General features: G+C 46.9%; 1 protein-coding gene across 1 annotated transcript in view; it reads left to right on the top strand.

Annotated features, from left to right (window-relative positions):
• ANXA13 (annexin A13) overlaps positions 1-25,289 on the top strand; it is a 55,727-nt gene that overhangs the window by 15,560 nt on the left and 14,878 nt on the right. Inside the window, exons 3-6 of the mRNA XM_060116239.1 lie at positions 6,546-6,621; positions 18,577-18,671; positions 21,997-22,167; positions 25,256-25,289. Coding sequence (XP_059972222.1) covers positions 6,546-6,621; positions 18,577-18,671; positions 21,997-22,167; positions 25,256-25,289 — 376 coding nt within the window. The remainder of the gene's footprint in view (positions 1-6,545; positions 6,622-18,576; positions 18,672-21,996; positions 22,168-25,255) is intronic.

Raw genomic sequence — 25,289 nt, 5'->3', positions numbered from 1 at the left:
TCTGGATACCAAGCAACCACTTTTAAATATTTACTGAGGAGACTGCAGCCAGACAAGCCTTCTGGGGAGCAAACAATCCAAATGCCACTCCCATTACATTCTGATATTCTTTCAGAGTTTACAAATGACCCTTACATCCTTATGTCCCCCAGCACCCCACCTCCTACGTGCCACCCACCATGTGCTTACTGTAATCCGGACACGACTGCATCCGAACTTCACGCTACCCATGAGCTGGTGCACATCCACTGGGAAGATGAGACAACAAGGCTCGGAGAGATGGGTCAGCTTGCCCGAGGTCCTAGGACCAGCAAGAGGCAAAGCGTAATTGAACACAGTAGGTCTGACTCACGATTAGATCAATCATGTTTGTTCTGCAGCGGTGCTGTGACAGGTCATAGTAAGCACACGTGTACACAGACTCAGAAAGCATCATGCTGTAGTCTCTCCCTGGAATATCCTTTCCCCCACCTCCACCCCTCCTCTTCCCCCTTTTTTTCTGCTTGCCTAACTCCTACTCATCTTTCAAGAACCAGCACACATGTCAACTTCTCCATAAAAATTCCTCTTTCTCCTCTCAGCTATTGGCAGCCAAAGTGCTTACCGTATCATAACGCAATTGTCATTGATCTACTTCCATGTTAATTTCTCTGAGGACAGGGACTACGATTCATAGACATTGAGTCCCCCCCTCACCTGGGGTAGTGCTTGCCACACAAGAGATGTTCAGTACTTGTTTGCTGAAGGAAGAGGAGGAAAGAAAAAAAGGAGATGGAAGGAGAAAAGGGAAGAAGGAAAAGGAAAAAGAGAAGGGAGGAGAGGAAACGGGAAAAGGGAGGAACTGTTCAGAGGATGATCTAATTTGCCTGCTGTGCATTGCTTTTTAATGAATTCACGTGTCTCTCGTGCGACAGTATATTCTTATTTTCCAGTCTTGATGTTATCCAAATAGAAGATCAGGTCACCTGATCAGGTCGTACCTACTGATGAGCAGGAGTGTATTTAAATACGGGTGTACTCAGGCTGGATGACCCACCTGGAAAATTTTGGTTACTGTATAATGTATAGAGCAACGAGTTTGCAAACACATCCCTCAGCTAACTTTTTCACACACCCCATCCCCAGAGTTTGCTGTGAGTTGCAGGCAGATTTCTTGAAACCCCCTTTCGATCATAAGAGTTAAGCCTTCCTTGAACTGTAGTGGCTCAGAAGCCTTTGAGCAGGTGTCTGTTGCTCCACTCGGGCCCTTCTGCCTGGGGGTACCAGATACAGAGCCACGCTTCTTCCTGGGCAGTTGATGTGCTGAAGCTGGCCCATCCCTGAGTCATTTCGGAGTGGGTGTTTTCAACATTCTTTCTGCCCAGGTGACACTGCTTCCTAAGCTCCTAAAATTTCAGTTTATTTTCTCTGCATTCTCCCTCCAGAAAAAAATCGTTCATTTGTTTCCTTGTTTTAAATGCAAGAACATGAAAACACAGAAAAGTGACATGTAGACGCACTAGAAGGAAGAAAAAAACAGAAAAGCTCCCAGCGTAGTCACGCACCAGGCAGTGCCCTTTGTAGAGTCAGGAGTATTCGTTTCATTTTGAGCCTGACACACCAGCAAGATGGCCAGCACTGCACCCGTCTTGTATCTCAACGGGACCCTCACACCCAGGGGTGCGAATTAGCACACTGGCCAGAATGTGGTGTTGCGGTGTCAGCCCAGATCACCTGGACTCCACAGAGCCTGAATTTCTAACCATTTTACTGCCCTGGGTGAAATGCATGCCTGGATCCCAGCTGCAGGCGATGAATGAAAAACTGATACTCAGAGTGCCATTTACAAGGTGAAAACCCCTCAGGCAATATGCTGGAAAGGTCCTTACTGATCTTCCTTCAACAAATATTGCTTACATTTATTGAGCACGTGCCCTCTGCTAGGCTTCATTTTAGATGTTTTGCACGAATGACTTCATGGAAACTCTCACAAGAGACCTATGAGATAGTGGATATTATTATCCGCATTTTGCCATGAGGTAACCACAGCACAGAACGGTTCCCAAACTTGCCCAAAAGGCCACAGAAGTAGTAAGCCGAGCGCTGGATTCAAATCTAGTCTGACTAGAAACCTATGCTCTTAAAGTTGACTATTATAGCCTCTGTGGCTGCCTATTATAAACATGGCGTCTGGGGCATTGCGAGATAGATAACAGATGGATAGGTGGATAGATAGATAGATAAATATATAGATGATATATAGATAGAGGATAGAATCTCACAATATCAAGTTTGGAAGATGTCTGTATATTTCTATATGTATACCTTCCAAATCTGTCAAGTCAAAATATGCAGAATCAAAACCCTAAATATCACTCCAAGACAAAACCCAAGAGTTGGCCCAAAGCAGCAGAGGCAGGACCAGCATGCCTGTGGTTCCTCTAAATACCCGGCACTGGAAATGTTATCTCATGTAAGCCTCAGATCTCAGAAGGCAGACACTGCCCCCATTTTACAGATGAGGAAATGGTGGCTTAGAGTTTAAATGGCCCAACTTTACATGACTGCTGAGGGGCAGGACCACATTCAAACTTAGATCCACGTGGGCTCAAACCCAGACTGTGTAATCTTTTTTTTTTTTTTTTTTTTTTTTTTTTTTGCGGTACGCGGGCCTCTCACTGCTGTGGCCTCTCCCGTTGCGGAGCACAGGCTCCGGACGCACAGGCCCAGTGGCCATGGCTCACGGGACCAGCTGCTCCGCGGCATGTGGGATCTTCCCGGACCGGGGCACAAACCCGTGTCTCCTGCATCGGCAGGCGGGCTCTCAACCACTGCGCCACCAGGGAAGCCCTGTAATCATTTTTATTAACCTCTAACATCATGTCTTTTTTAATGTGTCTTCTGAGTGTCAATGAAAATGCTGTTTAAAAAAAAAACAACAAACAAAACCAAAAAAAGGAATGTTGCCCCATCTCTTTTACGCCTTGTAGTTGAAAGCAGGCGGACTATCCATTTATTTGCCTCAACCCTCACAAACTCAACCCTCTGTCCCCATCCTGGAGTCCCCTGCACCCCCATTTTGTGTCTCACTCACATTCCCGCAGACCTGCTTTATATGGAAGTTCTGCTCAGTGGCCTCAGGTTTCAAACACAAAATCTCCTGATGGGCAAACAGGCTCAAGGCCCCGAAGTCAGCTGCCTGGCCCACTAACAATGAACAATGGAGGTGGAATGTCCTCTCCGTGTATATTCCCGATTAATTCGTTACCCAGATCATCAGAACAAGCCAAGGACACCCCTTGCATCAAAACTGGCCATCGCTGATGAATGCATCCATTGTAGACACTATCCCAGCCATGCCGAGGGGAAGATTCCTTCCACACAGACTGTTTTCTTTTTCTCTCTTTCCTTTTTAAATCACATCACATGGTTCCTTCCCTCTGACATCAAATATCCTGCTGTTACTAGGAACAAGATGCAATTCTCTTCTGATAAGGAAAGCTAACCAACATGGCTGAGAGTCATTCATTCCTAGAAGGGGACGGGGACTTCAACCTGCCCTGCTGAGGGTCATGCATCTGATATAGACTTTTATGCTGCATTATTTGTAAAGCAAAAAAGGAAAAAATTAAGTCTCAATATCATCTTTATTCCTAACATGGGGTTCAACACTCTCCACTGCACCCCACACCACCCCACCAGACATTGCTATTATTTTGGACTAAAAGACATTTATTTTTACTCATTTTTTGGCCTTGGATAAACAAACTGGACATGTTCGGAGGGTCCTTTTCCCATTCTTCTGCTCTTATAACTCTGTGATATTTGTATCATGAAACCATCTTGCTGAAACAGAGAGGGAATGTCATTTCACACCTGTCAGTCAGACAGTCCTGGTTCGAGCCCTGGCTCCGATTCAGGCATTACCTGGCCAGGTGACCTTAAGCAAGTCTCCTCATGGCTTCTGCAAGCCCTGACAGCACCTCTGAGCAAATGAGGAAAAAGTATTCCTCTGGGGGAGAAGCAGCCCTGCCAGCACAGAGCTCGGCAAGTGTATCCCCAGCAAGACCCAGCTCCCACTGCCCTCAGGCCGGGCATAACCTGAACAGCCATTCACAAGTTCACAGCCATTCTCTGTTCCAACTTGTCTGTTGTGAAGTGGGATAGATAATAAGTCCACCAAACTCTTGCACCGATGAGGCTAAAATGACACACAGAATAGTTTATGAAGCCTCTCACGAGATTTCTGCAGCTCCGGTTTAACTCCATCTCACTTCCTGAGTCGCACCTAATACTCCTGATGAAAAGCAAAGACACAATTTACTTCTTTGAGATTGCTACTTCCCACACTCCCACACCCAGAGAAGCAGCCCTTTTAGAATGTGATCAAATGGCAGGGTGGGCTTGGTCAGTGTGCAGCCTGTGCAGCTGCACAGGGCCCCACGCTCAGAAAGGCCCTGCTCTTCGTTAATGCTCTGACGTCACCATCTTGAAATTCTTAATCATTTTTGAACAAGGAGCCCTACACTTTCATTTTCCACTGAGCCCCACAAATTACATCTCTGGTCCTCCCAACAAGCCTTCAGAAGCACCAGATAGCCTTCTTACAGCCCACAAAATACTGGGAAAGGAACAGGGGACATGCCATCGCTCTGCCGAACACGAAGGCCCCAGTCATAATTAGAGTGTGAGGCAGGATGGTGCACGGGACCCCAGAGCATGAGCTTTAGGAGGCAGATTGAGCTGGTGCAAACCTGCATCCTGCAAGACCACAGACGAATTCCCTAACCTGCCTGAATCCAGGCTTCCTCCTCTGTAAAGCAGACAACAAATGCCTACTCTTCCCTGTGAATGATGAAGAAAGGTCTGTCAATGAAGAAGTTGTCTAGCACATGGTGGGTGCTCAACAAATATGAGTCCCTGTCCCAGCTTGTTTCAGGAATAGATACTTCAAGATGAGCCAATGGACTACATTCCAAAAGGCAGTGGGGTGATAGGGGGCCCTGAGATCCCTTTGGCTCTTAAGATTATATGATTCTCCATTAACCAAAACCTAGAAGCCAGCCTTCCTCCAGTCCATAGTTATTCAACCTCAATCTTTCTCTCTCTCTCTCTCTCTCTCTCTCTCTCTCTCTCTCCATATTTCCAACCTTCTGGTCTTTGCTTCATTCTGAACCCACGCTTCCTTCATGTAGTGGACAGCATGGCTGCCAACAGCCCTAGACTCACACTCTGTTGGCTTAGCAAACCCAGCAGGGAGAGACATCTCTCTCTCAATATCTATATATCAACCCAGGGGAAACTCTAATTGACCCTGCTTGGATTACATCCCCACTCCTGAACCAGTCACTAGTGCCAGAGTGACAGGGTGTGTGTCCACCCAAGGGCAGGACGATGGGGCTCAAGCTTCATGACTGACATCCCCCTGTGAGACCACATGAAATGGGGGAGGGGAAGTCCCCCAAAGGACACAGGGATACCAGGCAGATAAATGCAACTCGTCCTCTGTGCTTTATGTGGTTTACTGCTCATTCCCAATAGGTGCCCAAAGAAATGAAAGGAGGGACAGGGAAATCGGGGAGTGTAGACAGTAGCTCTTAAACCAGCCTTCACTGAAGGATGGAAAATAAGTGACATATGTCATCAAAGACCATCTCTGTGAGGAAAGACAAAGACAAAGACAAACAGAAAACACAGGGTGTGTTCAAATCTACTCATTGCATGACTGCAACTAACCTGACATCTTTAAATTTTTAATAGCCATGCATTGATTTTTATGCTTACCTTTTGTTTAGGCAAGCAACACTGTTTTCCACTTCAGTGCTAATAGAAAGTTTCTTTTTGAAAAATAACTTTAAGCAAATACAAAGTAGGTCAATTGAAAGAAAAATAATAAGCAAATAATAATAACGTAGACATAGATAGCTGTGGACATTCAGTGCATGTATTATGCCAATGACTGAAGTATGGGAAACACTAGTATATATACAGAACTTTTTCTCCCCAAGGAGCGGTAAAAACTAATAACTCTGCTATTGCTGGTCCGTAGGGTTATCTCTGGCAAACTAAATATTATGTCTCTCATTGTGTGAATGGTAAAGCTTTTAGCCCAGATTGTCAAATGGATCTGTAATAAGATCCTAGAATCCTCAGCTTCTGGCTGACAACACCTGTTCTCTAGACATATTGTGTCTCGTGGCGAAGGTTGAAAACCAGCATTCCAGGACATTGGCCCACTGTATTACTCTCTGTTTCAGAGACAGACACACAAAGGTGGGGTTGATATGAAAATCACTTCTCCCAGAGTTGGCCGGGCTGATTGTCCTTGAGAACAGAGGGGGCCATTCTCCGTGGTCATCCAAGTCCAGCTGGATCCAGGGAGTACCAGCCATCTCTCTGGGGCCAGAGTTTCCCCAACTGATTTCCACATGTACCCATGTGTAAAGCGGCAGCTGGTCCCTCGTTTGGATGTCTGCTTGGTCTTCCCATTAGCTGCCAACTTCAGCCAGAGATAATTATTAAATGCCTATATTGTCCACTCAACCTTTTCAATTATTTTTTTCTAGGCCAAAGAGAGAAGTCATCAGGGTTTTGATGCTGATAGAGATGCCAAAAAGCTGAACAAAGCCTGCAAAGGAATGGGTATGAAAGATATTTTGTTTGCTAATTTACTACTGAAGTTGATTAAACTTGATCTCATGTCCAACTTTCCCACGATCTTAGGAAGATGACCTCCCAATTATCTCGTATCTTCCAAGCTAAGTTGATCACTTTTAAGGTTCCCTTTATAAAAGTTCTCAAAGTTATAAGCAGATCCTATTACTCGTCAGGATTCAACATCACAGCTAGAAATTTAATATTATGACATTTAATTTGAACTTGAGATGGGGGAAACTTCATGAGAAGTGTCGTTCATACAATTCTAATGTCATCTAAACACTCTGATGCCTTTTATGGGAGCTGGTAGGGAATCAGGGTTGATGAGAACTGGTTTAGGGACCTGGAAGCTGTATCTACGAGCAGAGCAAGTGGAGATAAAACTGTGGCCAAGGTTGAGAATCAAGGGGCAACACTGGAGCAACTATTTACATCCAGGCCTAAGTGCATGGCCAAGGATGGGAGACTAAGCAAGAGATCAGGAGTAAGGTAAACCCAGGAACAAGGTGAGATGAGGGACGGAGCATCTAGGGCTAGGGCCGTGAAAAGAGGCTCTGGAACCCAAGGAAGTCACTGAAGCAGCCGCATAGCACAGGGAGATCAGCTCGGTGCTTTGTGACCGCCTGGAGGGGTGGGATAGGGAGGGTGGGAGGGAGGGAGACGCAAGAGGGAAGGGATGTGGGAACAGATGTATATGTATGACTGATTCCCTTTGTTATAAAGCAGAAACTAATAAAAAATAAATAAATAAAAAACAAAACAAAAAACAAGCAAACAAAAAAAACAAGGTTCTAGTCCCAGAAGCTTGGAAGAAGGTGGAATTCGAAGCTCAGATAGAAGGATTTACCTTGAGTGGGAGGAGGGAGGGGAGGGAGGGAAGACTGAATGCAGAAATAGATACATTCATGGGTGTTGTAAGAGGAGAAGGCTGAAGGTGGTCACGTCTAGTAATGGGACATGGCTCCATGAGTGTGAGGCAAAGTTATCTGCTAAAGACATGGGTCTGACAATGGAGTATGGAGTTTGGGTGATAATTTGGAATACTAGCTCTTGAGTAGAAAAGAAGGCGGAGGTGGCCAGTATCGACTTCTCATGCTGAGAGCCCTACTGAATAAGAGAAGAAAAAGAAGGAGGCGGCCAAAGAACAAACTTACCTGGCTTCAATGGTATCTTAAGTTCTGGAGCTGTACAGACAAGGCAGCTTTACAATAATAGGTAATGTCTATTGAACTCTTTTGCCATACATGTTGCCTGCATTACTTCATTTGACAATAGCAAACCTCATTTAACCCTACTTTTCCAGATGGTTAAAGTGAGGCTCAGAAGGGCTAAATGACTTGTCCAGACTCACACATCTAGTGAGTAAGTGGTCAAGCCAGCATTAAGCCCAGGTAGGAATTAATTTCCTGCTCTTGACCACCAGCTGATGACCTTCCAAGCTTAGGGCAGCTTTCATCTCCATGGGGGCCTTCAGAGTTCTTTAACACACATCTCACATCACTCAACAAAGCAACAAACACTTATTATTAAGCACCTTCTCTGGAGGGTCATGTGTGACATGTTTAGGGACCTGCACTTTATTCTGAAACAAGGTGGAACCAAGCAAGAATTCATCTGGAAAGCAACATAGAGAGTTGACTGGAGGACGGTGGGAAGGGAGATAGGGGGACAAGTTAGGAGGTGACCAGGGGACAGATGATGAGGCTGCTGGGCAGTGAGTACAGACAAGAAGGAAAAGATCGGAGGCATTAATGGTCAGACACCACAGGGGCTGGTCAGAGACCAGTCGGCGTGCGAGGTAAAGTGAGAAGTCAGAAAGAACCCCCAGGTTTCTGTCTCAGGGAACGAGATAGGTGTTATCATCCATCAAGAAAAGGAGTATAGGGCTTCCCTGGTGGCGCAGTGGTTGAGAGTCTGCCTGCCGATGCAGGGGAAACAGGTTCGTGCCCCGGTCTGGGAAGATCCCACATGCCGCGGAGCGGCTGGGCCCGTGAGCCATGGCCGCTGGGCCTGTGCGTCCGGAGCCTGTGCTCCGCAAGGGGAGAGGCCACAACAGTGAGAGGCCCACATACCGAAAAATAAATAAATAAATAAAAATTAAAAAAATAAAAGGAGTATATTAAAGAAAAAAGAAAAAAAAAAAAAGAAAAGGAGTATAAAAGGAGCCTCCAGTGTGCTGGTGAAAGTGTAGGTCTTACTTTAGACATGTTGAATTCAAGTGCCTGAGAAAATCCAATGGAATGATCCACATTAGTAGAAATATGTCTAGAACCCGGGAGAGAGATGTGGACAGAGACGGTAGACTTGAGAGACACCAACACGTGGGTGGTGGTTGAAGCTATGGGTGAGGATGTGCTCACCCAGGAAGTCTGTGTAAAGAGAGGAGAGATGCAGGAAATCCAAGCATTTAAAGCAAATGTAAAAGTAAGACTTGGAAGGAGTGGCCAAAGAGACAAGATGGGAAACAGGAGAGAATGTGTCTCCAGAAGTAAAGGGAAAAGAGAGTTCCCAGAAGAAAGGAGTGGGAAACAGTATAAAACCCTATTCACCCTGAAGTCAAGTAAGATGAGGAGTGAGAGTTGGATTTTACAGCTAAGAATAAATTGACCGTCTCTGCCAGAGTGGTTCTCAGCGGACAGCTGGAAGTAGAAGGCTCACGGCCCTTCACTGGGGTGAGAATGGGGATGAGGTCCTATCCCATCAGAGAAGAGAGAGGCTCACAGCTGACAGAATGTGGAGGTGACGGGAGACTAGACACATAAAGAAGGAGTCCACTGAAAGGGAGAGCTTGTAAATACAGGAGGGGAAGGGGGTTGCTGACCAAAACAAGATTTTAGAAAGCCTGGAGGAGGGGGAAATTCAAAACACAGGTATCAGGATTGACCTTGAATGGAAAGAGGAGGTGCGACTGAGAGCTGGAATTGATACATTCATGGGGGTAACGGGGGAAGAGCGCTGAAGGAGCTCTGGCCCGGCAACGGGACATTGCGCAGTAAGGTGGGAGGCGAGGTCATCTGCTCAAAGTGTTGGGTTTGGCGACGTAGTGTGAGGTCTGAGTGGTGCTTTGGAATAGACGTTGAGTAGAGATGACCAGGAAATGACTGCTGACCCCCTGTGAGGTCTCTGTTGACTAGAGAGACCACGATTTCACATGGGCTCAGTCCACATGGCTCTGTGATTTTCTCCTGCAGCCTGAAGGCAGGACAGGGGAAATGGATGTTAGGTTGACCCCAGGTTTGCTGATCAGGGGTTCCAGAAGAACAAGAAAGTGAGGGCATTTGAGGGGGCAGTACCTTGAGAGAAAAAAGATAGAGGGATCAAGGGGCCAGGTTGATTAATTTCCTCAACTTTATTTTGTTACATCTACTGGGGAACTTTTAATATTCTAGGCGTCGAGCCAAGCACGTTATATACAGAATCTCATTAAGTTATTCTCACAAAAATCCACTTTTCAGATGAGGAAAGAGGCTGTGACAGTTAAGTAACGTACCCAAAGCCACAACCCCTAAGTGGTGAACACTGGGGTCGAACCAATTCCTATCATTGCCTGGGGCACAGAGGCAGTGGGTGGGGACAGGGCTGTTTTATTAAAGTTTCCTTTTCCCTATTGTGCTATAATTCACCTAGCATAAAATCCACCCTTTGACAGCGTATAGTTTAGTGGCGTTTAGTATATTCACAGGGTTGTGTAATCATCACCTCTAATTCCGGAACATTTTCATCACCTAAAAGAAACCCCACATAGATTCACAGCCACTCCCTTCAGGTCCAGTCAACCACTGGTCCACTTTCTGTCTCTACGGAGTTGCCTATTCTGGGCGTTTCATGCACCTGGACTTATACAATAGGTGGCCTTTTGTGTCTAGCTTCTTTCACTTGGCATAATGTTTTATGAAGACAAGTGCCAGATTTTTACTTAGAGGTAAATTAGTGCAGATTTACTTTCCTAGGAATGGGTGCTGTGGTAGAATAAAGATGGCCATAAACTCTTTGTGTGACTCCAGAGAAAAGAACTGGGATCCACAGTGGAAGTTCTAGGAAGCCATCTTTTGCTTCTGTATAAGGAACTATCTAACTATAGAACAGTCTGCCTTGCCCAAGAACTGCTGAAGTCCCAAAGGAGCTGGGGTGGGAGACAATCTGGTAGGAAAGTGGTAGAAGGGATTTCTACATAGTAAGTATTGTTGAATAAATGGGTGGGGTGGGGCTGGACGTGAAGGATGACAAGCAGGCTGCTGGGTTTGGGGGCATCAGAGGAAAGCTCAGCAGAGAGGAGCTGGTCCTTGCTCACATCCTGGCTAATCCTGTATTCGGACAACAGCTGTTGGGAGGTATGTTTGCCTGCAAATGTCAGGATGTTTATAGTTCTGAGCTGTGCTGAGCGGCCGAGCCAGCCTCACAGGTGTTTCTCTGCTGCCTCTCGAGTGAGGGCCTGGCATCTGGATGTGGGTTGGAGACAGGAGCTGAAGTGGGCGTGGGAATGAGTCAGCTGTGGTTTATGAGAAATCCCCAAGCTCTTAGCCACCACACAAGTTTCGTTCGCTAAGCACAGATGGGGCACCTACTGAATGCCAAAGTCATGCAGTGTACTCCTCCCCCTCCTTTGGGTGTGGCCACAAGGCGAGGCCATTCTTGTGCTGGTGACTGTTGGAGAGCCCCTTCTAGGTGCCAAGCTCTATGCTGGGTACCACACGCACATCACCTTGTGTAACCCTACCAACAACCCTGTAAAGTTGTACTATGATGACAACAGATGAGAATGCCGAGGTTCAGAGGTTAAATACTTATCCAAGGTCAAAAAGATATGAGATGAGGGTAGGGTGATTGCAACCTAGGGCCATCTCGAAAAGATATCATTTGGATGAAGGTCTAGAATTCCCACCTCTACGAATAAGAGCAAGCCCAAGCAGAATCGTATCATTGGCAAAATTTGTCTGCAAGACCATGCACCTATTTTGTTGCTATAGCAGCCCTGCAAGGTCTGGATTTACATGTCTAGGGCCATGCTGTCCAACAGCCACCAAGGTGAGGCATACAGGTCACTTTTAATTTTTTTTTAAACAGACCTCTCTCAAACCGCTTTTTTTTTTTTTTTTTTTTTTGGCCACGAGGCACGTGGGATCTTTGTTCCCCGACCAGGGATCATACCCACACCCCCTGCATTGGAAGCTCAGAGTCTTAACCACTGGACTACCAGGGAAGTCCCCATTTTTAATTTTTGAGAAGCCAAATATTTTTTAAATGCAGGTGAAATTAATTTTAATTATACTTTAGCTAACTCAATACTGTATCAAAAATATCATTTCAACACATAGTCAGTATCAAAGTTATTCATGAGATACTTGGCGTCCTGGTTTTTTTTGTTTGTTTTTTTCTGCGGTACGCGGGCCTCTCACTGCCGCGGCCTCTCCCACCGCGGAGCACAGGCTCCGAACGCGCAGGTTCAGCGGCCATGGCTCACGGGCCCAGCCGCTCCGCGGCATGTGGGATCTTCCCGGACCGGGGCACGAACCCGTGTCCCCTGCATCAGCAGGTGGACTCTCAATCACTGCGCCACCAGGGAAGCCCGATGTCCTATTTTTTGAATTAAGTCTTCAAAAGACCGTATGTATTCTACACTTGCAGAACATTTCAACTTGACCAGCCACGCTTTGAGTCCTCAGTAGCCACATGCATCCACTGTATCAGGGAGAGTGAGGTCAGAGGCCCTAGGCATCAAAAAGATTACGTGCACTCCTCACCCGCTCACCCACCTATGCAAGTCAAAGTAATAAGAATGTTGTACCATAAAATAATATTTGATTCTTACAAATAACATAAAACTGACAATTTCCTTGTTTGTGGTTTCTTTGGTGCCCCTGCTTTCCTGGCTCCTAAGTACCTGCTTGGTCTGGGTCTTGGTTAACCCAGAACCCCCGACGCTGGCACTGTCAGGCTTTCCTCTCAGGGCTCCATGCCCACCCTGTTGCCCCCATCCCAGCAAGGCCCTTCTGAAGATGACGTCTTAATCCAATAGTGTGTGGACCCCACCATTCATTATCCTCTCTGAAATGTAAGAGGATGTTTGTCATTCTCCCTCCGAGAAACACAGAAACAGGGGCTTAGAGGGAAAAGCTGCTATGGAGCTGCTATGGGCAGAGACGGCTGTGGCTGGCTTTGGGGCCTGCTGGGAAGTGGCTCACTCATTAGGCACCAGAGTCCCAGGGGTATAGGGGAGGGAACTTCAAACCCAGAGGTCCCCACCCTGCTGAAACTCAGCTCAGTGTGTTCCCAGAAAATGGCTGGAAGAGCCAAAGCCAGGAGGCCCTGCAGCACTCCCGGGGTTGACGGTCACCCAGTTCTGACCTCTACTGTGTAATTACTGTGTCAGATGAACAGTCAGAGCTGAGGTTCCTTCTTTTCTCATTTTTTTAAAAAGTCTTTCCCAGAATCACTGGGGACTGGTCCCAGTGCCTCAAATCATTGTAAATGTTTACAGGAAATTGTTCCACTGCACAGACTGCTTATATGACACACATACTGTGAAATGTAAAATGAGGTCACTGTTCGGTAAATCGCTCCTCGGTCGGGTAGTGGGAACAGCTCCCTGGATAAACCTGATACCCGGACTCAAAGTGCTCAAGAGAAATCTAGTCATTTCCAGGCTCTCCCCCACCTCCAGGCTGCTGCTGGGACATCCCCAGACTGCTTTGCTCTCTGCTTTCCTTTTAAAAAAACATTCAGGAAGGAAAGTCTAAAAAACCTTAGTTTTAAAATTTTAACTCAATTTTCCTGAATTATGCAGATATGGGTTGACTATAGCGACAGAATAGAGGATTTCCTACTGGTCCCTGCTAAGTACAGGCCACGTGAGTAGCACACACAGCTTACAACCATGCAGAGACCAGCTCCATCATAATGCAGCGCAAACCTCTCCATGCATGCATTTACACATTCGTTCACTCAGCAAGTCAAGTCTGATGAATACTGAGAGCCTTCTCTGTGGATATTGCAATGAGCAAAGCCCCCTGCTCCTGTGGAACTTGCAGTGTGGGGTGGCAGAGATAGGACAGAGGAGGAGGACAGGTAATGTGAGGGACACCGGCTGGTGTCCCAGAAAAGTCCAGCGAGTTGAGTCCTGAAAGAAGAATGGGAATAAAGGTGAGGGACAAAGCTAAAGATCTTGCAGGCAGAGGGAAGAGCCCAGGCTGTTATTCTGGATTTGAAGGGGCCTAGATAGAAAGGTTTGAAGCAAAAGAGTGAGCACGCTGATGTGCTCCACAGAAAGGTCACTCTGGAGACTGTGGATGCTGATTGGAAAAGGTGAGAGTAAGACAGGAACACCATCTGGGGATCAGCTCTGGTGAATGATACGACAGAGGTGAGGATGGAGAGAGATGGGTGGGTCTCAGGGCTACCAAGGAGGTGAATGGTGAGGTCTTCGTGGTGACAAATTAGATGTGGGGCGAGGGGAAAGAGAGAGCGAGGGGTGGGCACCCGCACCCCTCCATTCCTGGCTGGCACAATACAGCGAATGGGCCACCTGGGAGGCAGGAAGCCTCCTTCCAGAGATGACAACTGTAAGGGTAAAGGTCTGAGATACGGAGGTCTTAGACCTGGGCTGGAGCAGCCCATGTGAAAAAAAAAAGTTGGGGGGCTGGATTCAGAGATTTTTTATGAGAAAAAGAAATCCCTTTTGAGGTGAGATTTCTGGCACTCCCCTGGTTAAAAAGAAACAATGTCACAGAGGAAGTAACTGGATACACAGTACGCAGGTGAGGCTACAGGAGGAAATGAAGAGGAAGGACAGAAATAAGTGCTGGAAGTGAGCCGGAACGAGGCAGGCTACGAACGCTGACTATTTTTGCAAGTGAACTCATCCTAGAATTTTCTGTTTCTCCAACTGGAATCAGAGACCTAGATCTTCCCGGAACCGTAAAGGTGGAACTAGTCCTTGAGACTAGGTGAACAGTCCACGGACACAGAGCTGGTGGCTGTCCTAGGAGCAGCGCACAGCTCTCTCACCCCTGGGTCAGAGCCGTCTTTCTAAGTCCCAGCACTGGCTTTCCAAACGTGGCACTGAGGGCTGGGGCCAGAGTCAAACACCTGAAGTCTTTGCCAGCACCCCTTTTTCTTCCCTCCCCCGTCTCCAGCCCGTCTTCACCCCTTCCCGCACCCTTGACCCAGATTTTTCCTGTTCCCAACCCGTCCATCAAAATGCATCTGCCCCGTATTTTGTTCCTTCAGGATCCTGATCTCTCAGGGGAACAGGAGCCAACGTACAAGTCCAACTAACTCAATTCCACGGAAAAATTGCCAAGCATGCTATTTACAGGCAGCAGACATTGAGAGGAGGGCTAGGAACAGGCGAATGCAGGAAATCTCCAGACTTTGGGCTGTGAAGAGGGTTTTTTTAAATTCCTTTCTTGCAGTTTTGAGATACTGCTGAGGACAGCGGATGGACTGGCTTCCCAGGGCTGCCATAACAACGTACCACACGCTGGGGGGCTTTAAACAGACACTTATCGTCTCTCAATTCTGGAGGCCAGGAGTCTGGAACCAACAAGTCAGCAGGCCATCCTCCCACAAGGTGCTAGGGAAGGACCATTCTATGCCTCTCTTCTAGCTTCTGGTAGCCGCAGGCGTTCCTTGGCTTGTAGATGCATCACTGCAATCCTCCGAACTCACACGGAGTTCTCCTGTGTCCCTTCACACCATCTTCTCTCTGTGTGAGTCTCTCTCTGTGCCCAAATTTCCACTTTTTATAAAGACACCAGTTATACTGGATTAGGTCCCAACCTAATGATTTCATTTTCACTCGATTACTTCTGTAATGACCCTATTTCCAAATAAGGTCACATTCTAAGGTACTGGGGGTTAGGACTTCAATGTATTTGGGGGAGACACAATTTAACACATAATAGTAGGTGTCCCGCGACAGCCAGGTTACAAGAGAGGAGTCGGATGGGAGGTCTGCCAGTGCCAGGGTGGACAAAGCGATAATATTCGAACAGAGCTTTACTATTGTCTAGATACGAATTTTTAGAGTCTCTGTCTCATCCTCTCACAGTCCCTATGCGATCAGATTGTCATAACTTCCTTCTACCAGAGAGTAAAAGTGAGACTCGGGCAGCACTACCCAATAGAAACACAATGCAAGCCACACATGGAATTTCCAAATTTCCAGAAGCCACATTTTTTAAAAAGTAAAAAGAAACAAGTGAAATTAATTTTAATAATATATTTTGTTTAACTAAAGACATTAACATTCTAATAGGTAATCAGTATAAAAATTATTGAGATAGTGCTTCCCTGGTGGCGCAGTGGTTAAGAATCCGCCTGCCAATGCAAGGGACACGGGTTCAAGCCCTGGTCCGGGAAGATCCCACATGCCGCAGAGCAACTAAGCCCGTGCGCCACAACTACCGGCCCGTGAGCCATGGCCGCTGAGCCTGTGCATCCGGAGCCTGTGCTCCGCAACGGGAGAGGCCACAACAGTGAGAGGCCTGCGTACCGCAAAAAATAAATAAATAAATAAAAAATAAAATAAAATTAGGGAGTGAAATGAGCACACGCATACTTCCAAGTGATGATTCTGGTGGCAGTGTGGAGGGCAGGCTGCAGAGACCAGAGCCTGGTGTCAGGGAGACTGAGAACAAGCAGCGCCTGTTCCGCAGTGACGGGGAATGAAGAGGGAGGAGTCATCTTGTAGCTGAGACAGATGTGGGCGTGGCGGTGTCGGAAAATAAAAGAAACGGAAGGTGGGCCCGCAAGTGACTTTGGATTTTTTAATTCAGGTGATGCCACACACTGAGATGAAATTAACAGGGTGGGGAGTGGATTCAAGGATAGACCGGATGAGCTCAGCTTTAGCTCCATGGGGAACTGAAAGGCCCTGGGATCTCCATGGGAAGCTGGCCACAGGCAGCTGGAAATGAGATCTACACTCAGGAAGGGTAAGGGCTAGAGGTGCTAGTTTAGGACTCATCAGCCAAAGGGCAATGGTCACGGGTTGGGGTGGGGGGAGTGATGGCCATTAGCAAGGAGACCTGGCAGCTGAGTGCAGAGCGCAGGTACAAGAAGGGCTGATGGAGGATGCTGACAGGGAGGTGGTGGAGGGGCTGGAGGGAGGGACGGGGGACAGACGCAAAGCACTCAAGCAGAGGACAGTCAACAAATTCCAGTACTGCCGAACAGTAAGGTACACGCAGCAACGAAGAAGAGGGTCTGAGCTGTGCCTCAGTTTCCTCCTCTGTAAAGATGAGTTTGAGCCAGAAGGCTTCTGACGCTCCTTCCAGCTCAGTCACTGGGGTGACAGCCCAGGGACAGTGGCCTCAGCACAAGCCTTGCCTGGATCTGACACAGCCCTGGGGCACTTGGTCATGTATGCTCCCCGGTGTCCCAGGACCCATGGGCACCTCAGGGCAACCATGGACCCCTACTTGGATTTCATCCTCACAACAGCCTTGTCTATTATCACCCCCATCTTATAGGTGGGAAAACTGAGGCTTGGTGAGGCTAATTATTTGCCTGATGTCATACGGTTTAAGGGATTTGAATCCAGTCCGAAGAAACTGAATTCAGGGTTTGCTGATCAAATAGTCTTTCTCACCCTCACACCTGCAACACCTGGGTCATCTTTCCAATCCTGTCTCCAGGTTCAAAAAATGATACGTTCCCCTTCTTTCTTAGTCATTATCGTTTCAGTGCTGATCAAATACCTACAATGAACAAGTATTACTATGAACATCAGGGAAAAAATTGTTTTAGGAACAGTGTGATTCAAAAGAGTTTAAAGGGGAACTGCCCCACATGCTCCCAATTAGGACTTTTCTCCTGAGATTAACAAGTTTATGGATGGGCTTGATACTATAGCAATTTGGGTCTGTATCTTTTTTCTTTTTTTTTTTTTTGCGATACGCGGGCCTCTCACTGTTGTGGCCTCTCCCGTTGCGGAGCACAGGCTTCGGACGCGCAGGCTCAGCGGCCATGGCTCACGGGCCCAGCCGCTCCGCGGCATGTGGAATGTTCCCAGACCGGGGCACGAACACGTGTCCCCTGCATCGGCAGGCGGATTCTCAACCACTGCGCCACCAGGGAAGCCCTGGGTCTGTATCTTAATCTCTTCCACTCCATTTTAAGTACCTGCAGACCAAGGAACATACTTTTTTTTTTTGCAGTTTTTTGGAGGTATAAGTCACACACCTACAATTCACCCATTTAAAGTGTTCAATTCAGTTGATTTTAATGTATTCACAGAAATATGAAACCATCACCACAATTTAGAACATTTTCATCCCTTTAAAAAGAAACCTCCTTACACTTCAGCTATCACACCTCTGCCCACCCCCTCCCCAGCCACTATTGAACTTTGTGTCTCTACAGATTTCCCTATTCCGGATTTCCATGTGAATGGAATCATAATATGTGGTCTTCTGTGACTGGCTTCTGTCACTTAGCAAAATGTGTTTCAGGTCCGTCCCATTCATACTGTAGAATGTGTCAGTACTTCATTCCTTTTTCTGGCCAAGTAATATTCCACTGTATGGATATAGCACCTTTTAATTATCCACTGTCCACTGATGGACATTCAGGTGGTTTGCACATTTTGACTATTATGAACGATGCTGCTATGAACATTTGAATACAAGTTTTGTGTAGACATAAGTTTTCATTTCTCTTGCATTTAGGCCAAGGAGTGAAATTAAGGAATAGACCGTATTTGTTCCTCTTTCCACTACAGTGCCTAGCATTGTGCTTCATGCAGTGTGAGGCCTCAGTGGGTATTTGTCAAGTGAGTGAAAAGAATACAGTTCTCAGCATAAGATATTAAAGCCAAAGGGTCCACCTAGGTTCCACCAAAGCCTGTGACCACCACCCTGGCTTCCCCAGATTGACTAAAATAAACGACCATCTTGTTTCTTGCTCATTGTGATTTTGTCTCTCTCTCCTGCACTTCAGGAACTGATGAAGCCACCATCATTGAAATCCTATCAAGCAGGACATCGAATGAGAGGCAACAAATAAAACAAAAGTACAAGACAACGTATGGCAAGGTGACACCGAGGGTCCTCGGCCATGTGCACATGGCCTTGGTCTTGACTGTCTCTTCTGTTTCTTTTATGTTCCCAAGTCAGTGAGGACTATCCTTAAAGCTTTATTGAGTTAGCCCAAGAGAAACGAAATGAAACAACTATTTAAAACTTTAATTGACTTCAGAACAACTGAAATGGCCTTGTTAACAGCCTGTAAAATCAATATTGGTTAAGTCATTATTTTTCCAATTGACTTCTTTTTAAGTTGATTCCTCAGTCTTTTTTTCCCACTCATTTGGATTAATTCCACATACTAACTTATAGATAGGCCAGGGATTTGAAAACCAGTTTTCACAGGTGGGTCTTTATGTAAGAATTCTTCATTTATTCAGGTGTCTTCAAGAATGATACATTCTTTATAAGTGATTGTTACAAAAACTAAAAAACCAAAAACCAAAACCAAAAATCCCTCCATTTCGTTAAGCATCAACGCCTTTTTCTTTCTTTGCGTTATCTTTTCTTTCGTTCTTCTTGTTGATGGTGTTACATTTAGAAATCTTTAAGAATGCATTAGGCTTTCTGTTTTCTTTATTAATATAGCATGAACACGATTTAACATTTTCTTAATGTCATTAGAATTATCAGTTTGCCAAGTAAATATGAATTATTGCGCTGCATTCTAATCCAAATGTATACTTCCTTTACAGTTTCAATAACTCTATGTATAAATAGATATAGAGACAAAGGTGGATTTTCTTACTTATTTGTCACTGGGGAAGCAACAATCTCTCTAGGCCTTGGTCTCCTCACAAATAAAATGAAAATGGTCATCTGCCTCCCTTCTCAGGTTGCTGTGAGAATCAAGCAGGGTAATGCTGGCACCTACCAGTAAAGGGAGGCTGTGAGAGGTATGACTGTTTCCACCTTACAGAGAGAAAAAGTGGAGCTCATCTGTTTAAATGACTCATGCAAAACCACACACTTAGTAAGAAAAAGAACCAGCACTCAGATCTATGTCTTCCATCTCCAGGGCCAGTCTCTACTCCTGAAGAATCCACTGCCATGAGAGGAGCTATTTATTTATCCATTAAACAGTCCAGATGTGCTTTTGCAGTTCTTCTGCTTCCCTCTTCACAATCAGGCTTGTCAATGTCACTCATTGATGACCTTGGTGAAAATAAGTGAAGCTTCAGTTCAGCTGCATTGAATTGAATTGAATGACATTGAACTTTCATCCTTGTCAGCGTGCCTGACTATAGCATCCTCTCAAGTGCTGTGTCTACTCATATCCTACCGATATGGAAAGTCAGATACGGGCATTTTAAGCTTTGGTGTAAAATAAGTGTAAATGGGTTCAAAGTGAGGACTCAGGGGCTCTGTTAAAGTGCGCGTGCTCTAGCGCAAAACTCTGCAATACCTACATCTGCCAATCATTTGCTTACTTTCCAATTCTCAGCTGTGTTTCAAACAGCTGAGACTGCCCAAGAGGTGATTGAGAATCATACCACAAAGTTAGAAGACATTGGAGACAATGACATCTAAAGTCAGCTGAGCTCCAAAGAGAATAAGTATCCCAAGGTGACACAGCTAATTAGCAGGAAACCAGGATTAGAGCCGAAGAATGCTGAGCTGGCTCCTAGGTCCAAACAGAATGTAAACACACAAGGATTTGTTTTCATCCTTGTGACGTACGAGAGAGGCAGCTGGGATTTCTCTTCTCTACAGTTCTATATAATGCCCATCTGACTTGAAAAAAGATTTCCAGTCTTCAGGTGGATCCACACCAGAGTACTGACCAAAGGCCTGTCTTCACAAGATCAGGGTTAGATGCAGCAACTGCCACGGGATGGAGCCAGTAATATCACAACCTGCTATTAAGACTGCAGATCCCGGGCCTCCCTGGTGGCGCAAGTGGTTAAGAGTCCGCCTGCCGATGCAGGGGATGCGGGTTCGTGCCCCGGTCTGGGAGGATCCCATATGCCGCGGAGCGGCTGGGCCCGTGAGCCATGGCCGCTGGGCCTGCGCATCCGGAGCCTGTGCTCCGCAACGGGAGAGGCCACAGCAGTGAGAGGCCCACATACCGCAAAAAGAAAAAAAAAAAAAAAAAAAAAAAAAGACTGCAGATCCCAGGGCCTTGGACAAAAATCTTCTGGGATTTTCCTCCCAGGCCCGGAGCTCAGAGGTTCATTTGAGAAATAGCTGATTTGCCTTCTCTCTGAGAGTTCCTTTCAACATGAAATAATAATCATCATCATCATCACTTATTGAACATTGAAAATGTGCCAGGCACTGTGTTCAGTGTTTACGAGGATTGTCTTATTTAATTCTCCCAACAACCTTAAGAAGTCAGTCTTATTATTCTTCCCATTTTTCAGAGAAGGAAACTGACAGTTGGTGAAATTAAGCACATTTCCTAGGTCACAGAGCTACATGACTGTGTTGTTAGACATCATGCCATGGTGCTGAGTAGCCAGGCCCACGCCATGCTGTAATTTGGTCTATCGGCTTCCAGTCTGACCCACACGGGGCTGTCTCTGTGTGAAGGTCTTGCTCTGAGGTCCTTCATTTAACTTGGGACATTGATGACTCTAGTTGGACTGAACGCCCATTCTTGACGCTTTTCTCATTAAACCATCAGGTCGGAGGGAGACGGTAGGAGCAGGCGGTCCACCAGTGATCGGAGGGGGCTTTGCCCAAAACAGGATGCCAGAGAGAATTTCATGCACTTCCCTTCCCCCACCTGAGTTCTTTCCCACGTGTGTCCCTTTCAGAATTTAACAAAATGCCAAAGTGACTGTATATCAGGTTTGCCCAGGACAGTCCCTCTTTAATTCCTGTTGTCCCCCTGCAATTATTAATAGTGCCCCCCCTTTCACTGTCAAAAGCATCCCAACTTGGACAATGAATGATCTGGTCTCCTAGAGATGACAAACCTGTATTTCAGTCTTCTCTAGCCAAGTATTTGGAGATGAGTCCTTTATCGTATTGAGGTCCAGTCCACGGGGATAATGCAATACCTCTCCTGCCAGGGCTGTTTTAGGGATCTGTGAGGAAACTCTCTGAACCCTAAAATATTCTGCAAATGCTGGTTGTTACTGTGATTCATCTCTGGGGTCCCCAGCCCTGAGCAGGGGATCTTCCCTCTGCCTCTCTGCCAGCCTTGGCAGAAGATGGATGGGCACTTGGGTGACGACTGTCCTCCAGAGCAGGTCACTCATGCCTGTAGAGCTCCAGTCTAGATTGTGCCCCGTGTGTCCACGGCAGGTGTCCTGTGGTGGGGAGAGCGGACACCCGTCCCTCTGCTCTCAGCACGTTCCCAGACAAGACTCTCGCTGTCTTCCCACAGGACCTGGAGGAGGTGCTCAAGAGCGAGCTGAGTGGAAACTTCGAGAAGACAGCCTTGGCCCTTCTGGACCACCCCAGCAAGTATGCCGCCCGGCTGCTGCAGAAGGCCATGAAGGGCCTGGGCACGAACGAGGCGGTGCTCATCGAGGTCCTGTGCACGAGAACCAATAAGGTGAGTCCCAGCCGAGCCCTGGACCAACTCCCAAGGGAGCGTCCATGTGCCCATTAGAGGTGGTTACAGCAGCCAGAAGGGAAAGTCCTCCCTGCATTCCACCCACGGGGTGAGCAAGTGTCTGGGCAGAAACGCGTCCACTTGGTTCACACTGGAGAGATCCCTCTTCCAATCTTCTGATGGTCAGTCTTGGTGTTGCTGCTCCTGGCTTGACAGGATAGATCCTTCCAGAAGCACAGTGTCAATCCAGCTTTCATTTTTCTAAAGAGATGCACAGTTTTACATGAAGGAGGAAAGTTCTACTTTACCCTCCCAGGCTGACTTTGCGGGTCTCCTGGTACAAATAATACAATAACAGTCCAAGCGTGGCTGCATCTAGCAGAGAGCACAAGAACAGGCAGGGGGGTGGGGGGTGCCAGGGTGGGTCCCAGTGAACACCCCCGGGGCCGCCACCACTTCCCCAGAGGTTTCCATGTCCTCTATCCTGTCCTCCCCTGGTCCCTTGGGCACATGCCACCATTCCAGGAGCTGAGAAGGACGTGCGTTAAGGCCCTCACAGAAGCCCATCCATCTCTGGTTCCAGAGCCCATGAGGGCCAAGGACTTCATCAGGAGAAGAGAGGGCCCACGGGTCATTATCTGGGGACCCCCTGCCTCTTCCACAACACCCATCACATAGAATGGGGAGGTCCAGCAAGGAAATGCCAGGAAAATCCAACATCCTTGAGGCCTCCGGGTAGGAAACAGAAACAGCACTTGGAGCCGATGGCGAGGAAAGCCGCCCCAGTGCCCTGACACTGCAGTGCCGTTTGAGCCCCCAAGGGCCTACCACCTGGGCTGGCTCCTCCTGCCCAGCCTGTGTCGTCCACCCACGTCTCCTGAAGCATCACCAGGCTCCACGCTACAGCTGCAAACCCCTTTCCCGAACATCTCTGGACTTCTCTTCTTCCCAAAGGATAATAAAACCCCTCCATTTGGGGGAGTTTCAGGTTAGGATTGTGCCTTAAGGGAGGGTTAGTGCAGGAGGGCGGTATCAGTTCCTTCCAATCACCACACAACTCTCCCTACTCAATATTCCCATCCTTCCCAGAAGCACCAAAGTCCTAGCGACCAGGCAGCCAATATTTGGGCAGCCTGCCTTGGCAAGAAGGTTAATTGGGTCGTTACTTTTCTTTTTTCTTTCTTTCTTTCTTTCTTATTTATTTACTTACTTATTTACTCATTCATTTATTTATTTGTTTATTTATTTATTTATGGCTGTGTTGGCTCCTCGTTTCTGTGCGAGGGCTTTCTCTAGTTGCGGCAAGTGGGGGCCACTCCTCATCGCGGTGCGCGGGCCTCTCTCTATCGCGGCCTCTCCCATTGCGGAGCACAGGCTCCGGACGCGCAGGCTCAGCGGCCATAGCTCACGGGCCCAGCTGCTCCGCGGCATGTGGGATCTTCTTGGACCGGGGCGCAAACCCGTGTCCCCTGCATCGGCAGGCGGACTCTCAACCACTGCACCACCAGGGAAGCCCCATGGTCGTTACTTTTCTAATCACGCTTGCCTACACGGGGTTCACCCTCAGCCTAATTTCTTTCAGGTCCTGGTCTCAAACAATGAGCAAGTTCTTTTTTTTTTTTTTTTTTTAATCAAATAGATCTGACAGTAAAAAGAGGAAAAGCAGGGAGAGAGCAGGCCTGGGTTCAGGCAGATCCTGAGAGTGGGCTGGAAGGAGGAGAAAGGGGAGGGGGCTGCAGAGTCACAGGTGTTCGGCCCCCACCTGCTTCCTCCTCTCTCCCACCCACCAAAGCAACATCGGCCTGGCCCTCATCTTCTGTCGCTCCCTCTCCCTTCTCCCCATCACGGCCCCATGACTTGTATTTTAAACAGTTTATGAGAGATGCTGTAGGGAAACGCCTGCTCTTATACGCTGCTGGTTCAAGTGTAAACTGAGGCCGCTCCCAAGTGGGTCAAGCCATTGCAATATACAGCCATACCTTGTTTTATTGCGCTTTGCTTGATCGCGATTTTACAAATAGCACATTTGTGGCAACCCTGCATCGAGCAAGCCTATCAGCCCCATTTTTCCAAAAGCATTTGCTCACTTCCTGTCTCTGTGTCATATTTTGGTAATTCTCACAATATTTCAGACCCTCCACTGGCAGAAAGATGGCGACTTGCTGAAGGCTCAGGTGATGGTTAGAATTTTTTAGCAATAAAGTATTTTTAAATTAAGGTATGTGCATTGTTTTTTTAGATATAATGCTATTGCACACTTAACAGACCACAGTAGAGTATAATCATAACTTTTGTATGTACTGGGAAACCGAAAGATTCGTGTGACTCGCTTTATTATGATACTCATTTTATAGGGGTGGTCTGGAACCAAACCCACAATCTCTCCAAGGTGTGCCTGTAAAGCAGTTCTTCCTGGCACACACCCTAGAGAGAGACTTGCACTCCTGTACACAGCAAATTGTTTACTGAGTGCAGCCTTGTTTGAAGTAGAGAAAAACTGAAAACAGCCTAAATGTCCATCAATCAGAGGCTGGCTAAGTAAACAGGGGCTTACTGTAGGATGCAACCTTTTGTATCCATTTAAAAAAAACACTAGGTGACTAACTAATGTGCAAGCATAGCTGGACCTCCAAAACCTATTACTGAGTGAAAAAATAAGTCAAAGAACAAACAATATGAACAGTATTCCACTTTTTAAACACATACACAAAACAGTTCTATATATTTGCAGTAGCACAAACATATGTATACAAATGTAAAGGGAAAATATGCACTGAACTTCTAACACTGGCTACCTGGGTGGGGAAGGGGGAGTGAGATGGGGTGAGGGGGTAGTGACAGAAGATGTTAGCTTAGCTGTAATGTTTCCACTTTTAACTAAGGATGACATATGCTAAAGGACTCCACACAGCTGGGGACTTGCTCTAGGCCTAGACCTTGACCTGTAGGGACAACCCCCTTTGGAGCAAGTCATAAAGGCATCCTGTGTCCAGAGACAAGCTCCTGCCTCTTCCCTTTGCTTGTCTCTGCCTATATTATTGATTAACCCCACCTTGGAGTACTGATTTTTTTTTATTACCTCTCCTAGGAAATCATCGCCATTAAAGAGGCCTACCAAAGGT

The sequence above is a fragment of the Mesoplodon densirostris genome, chromosome 13, assembly GCF_025265405.1.
Source record: "Mesoplodon densirostris isolate mMesDen1 chromosome 13, mMesDen1 primary haplotype, whole genome shotgun sequence".
Taxonomy (NCBI): domain Eukaryota; kingdom Metazoa; phylum Chordata; class Mammalia; order Artiodactyla; family Ziphiidae; genus Mesoplodon; species Mesoplodon densirostris.
The sequence above is the reverse complement of the archived record's forward strand: the minus strand, read 5'-3'. Positions and strand labels throughout refer to the sequence as shown.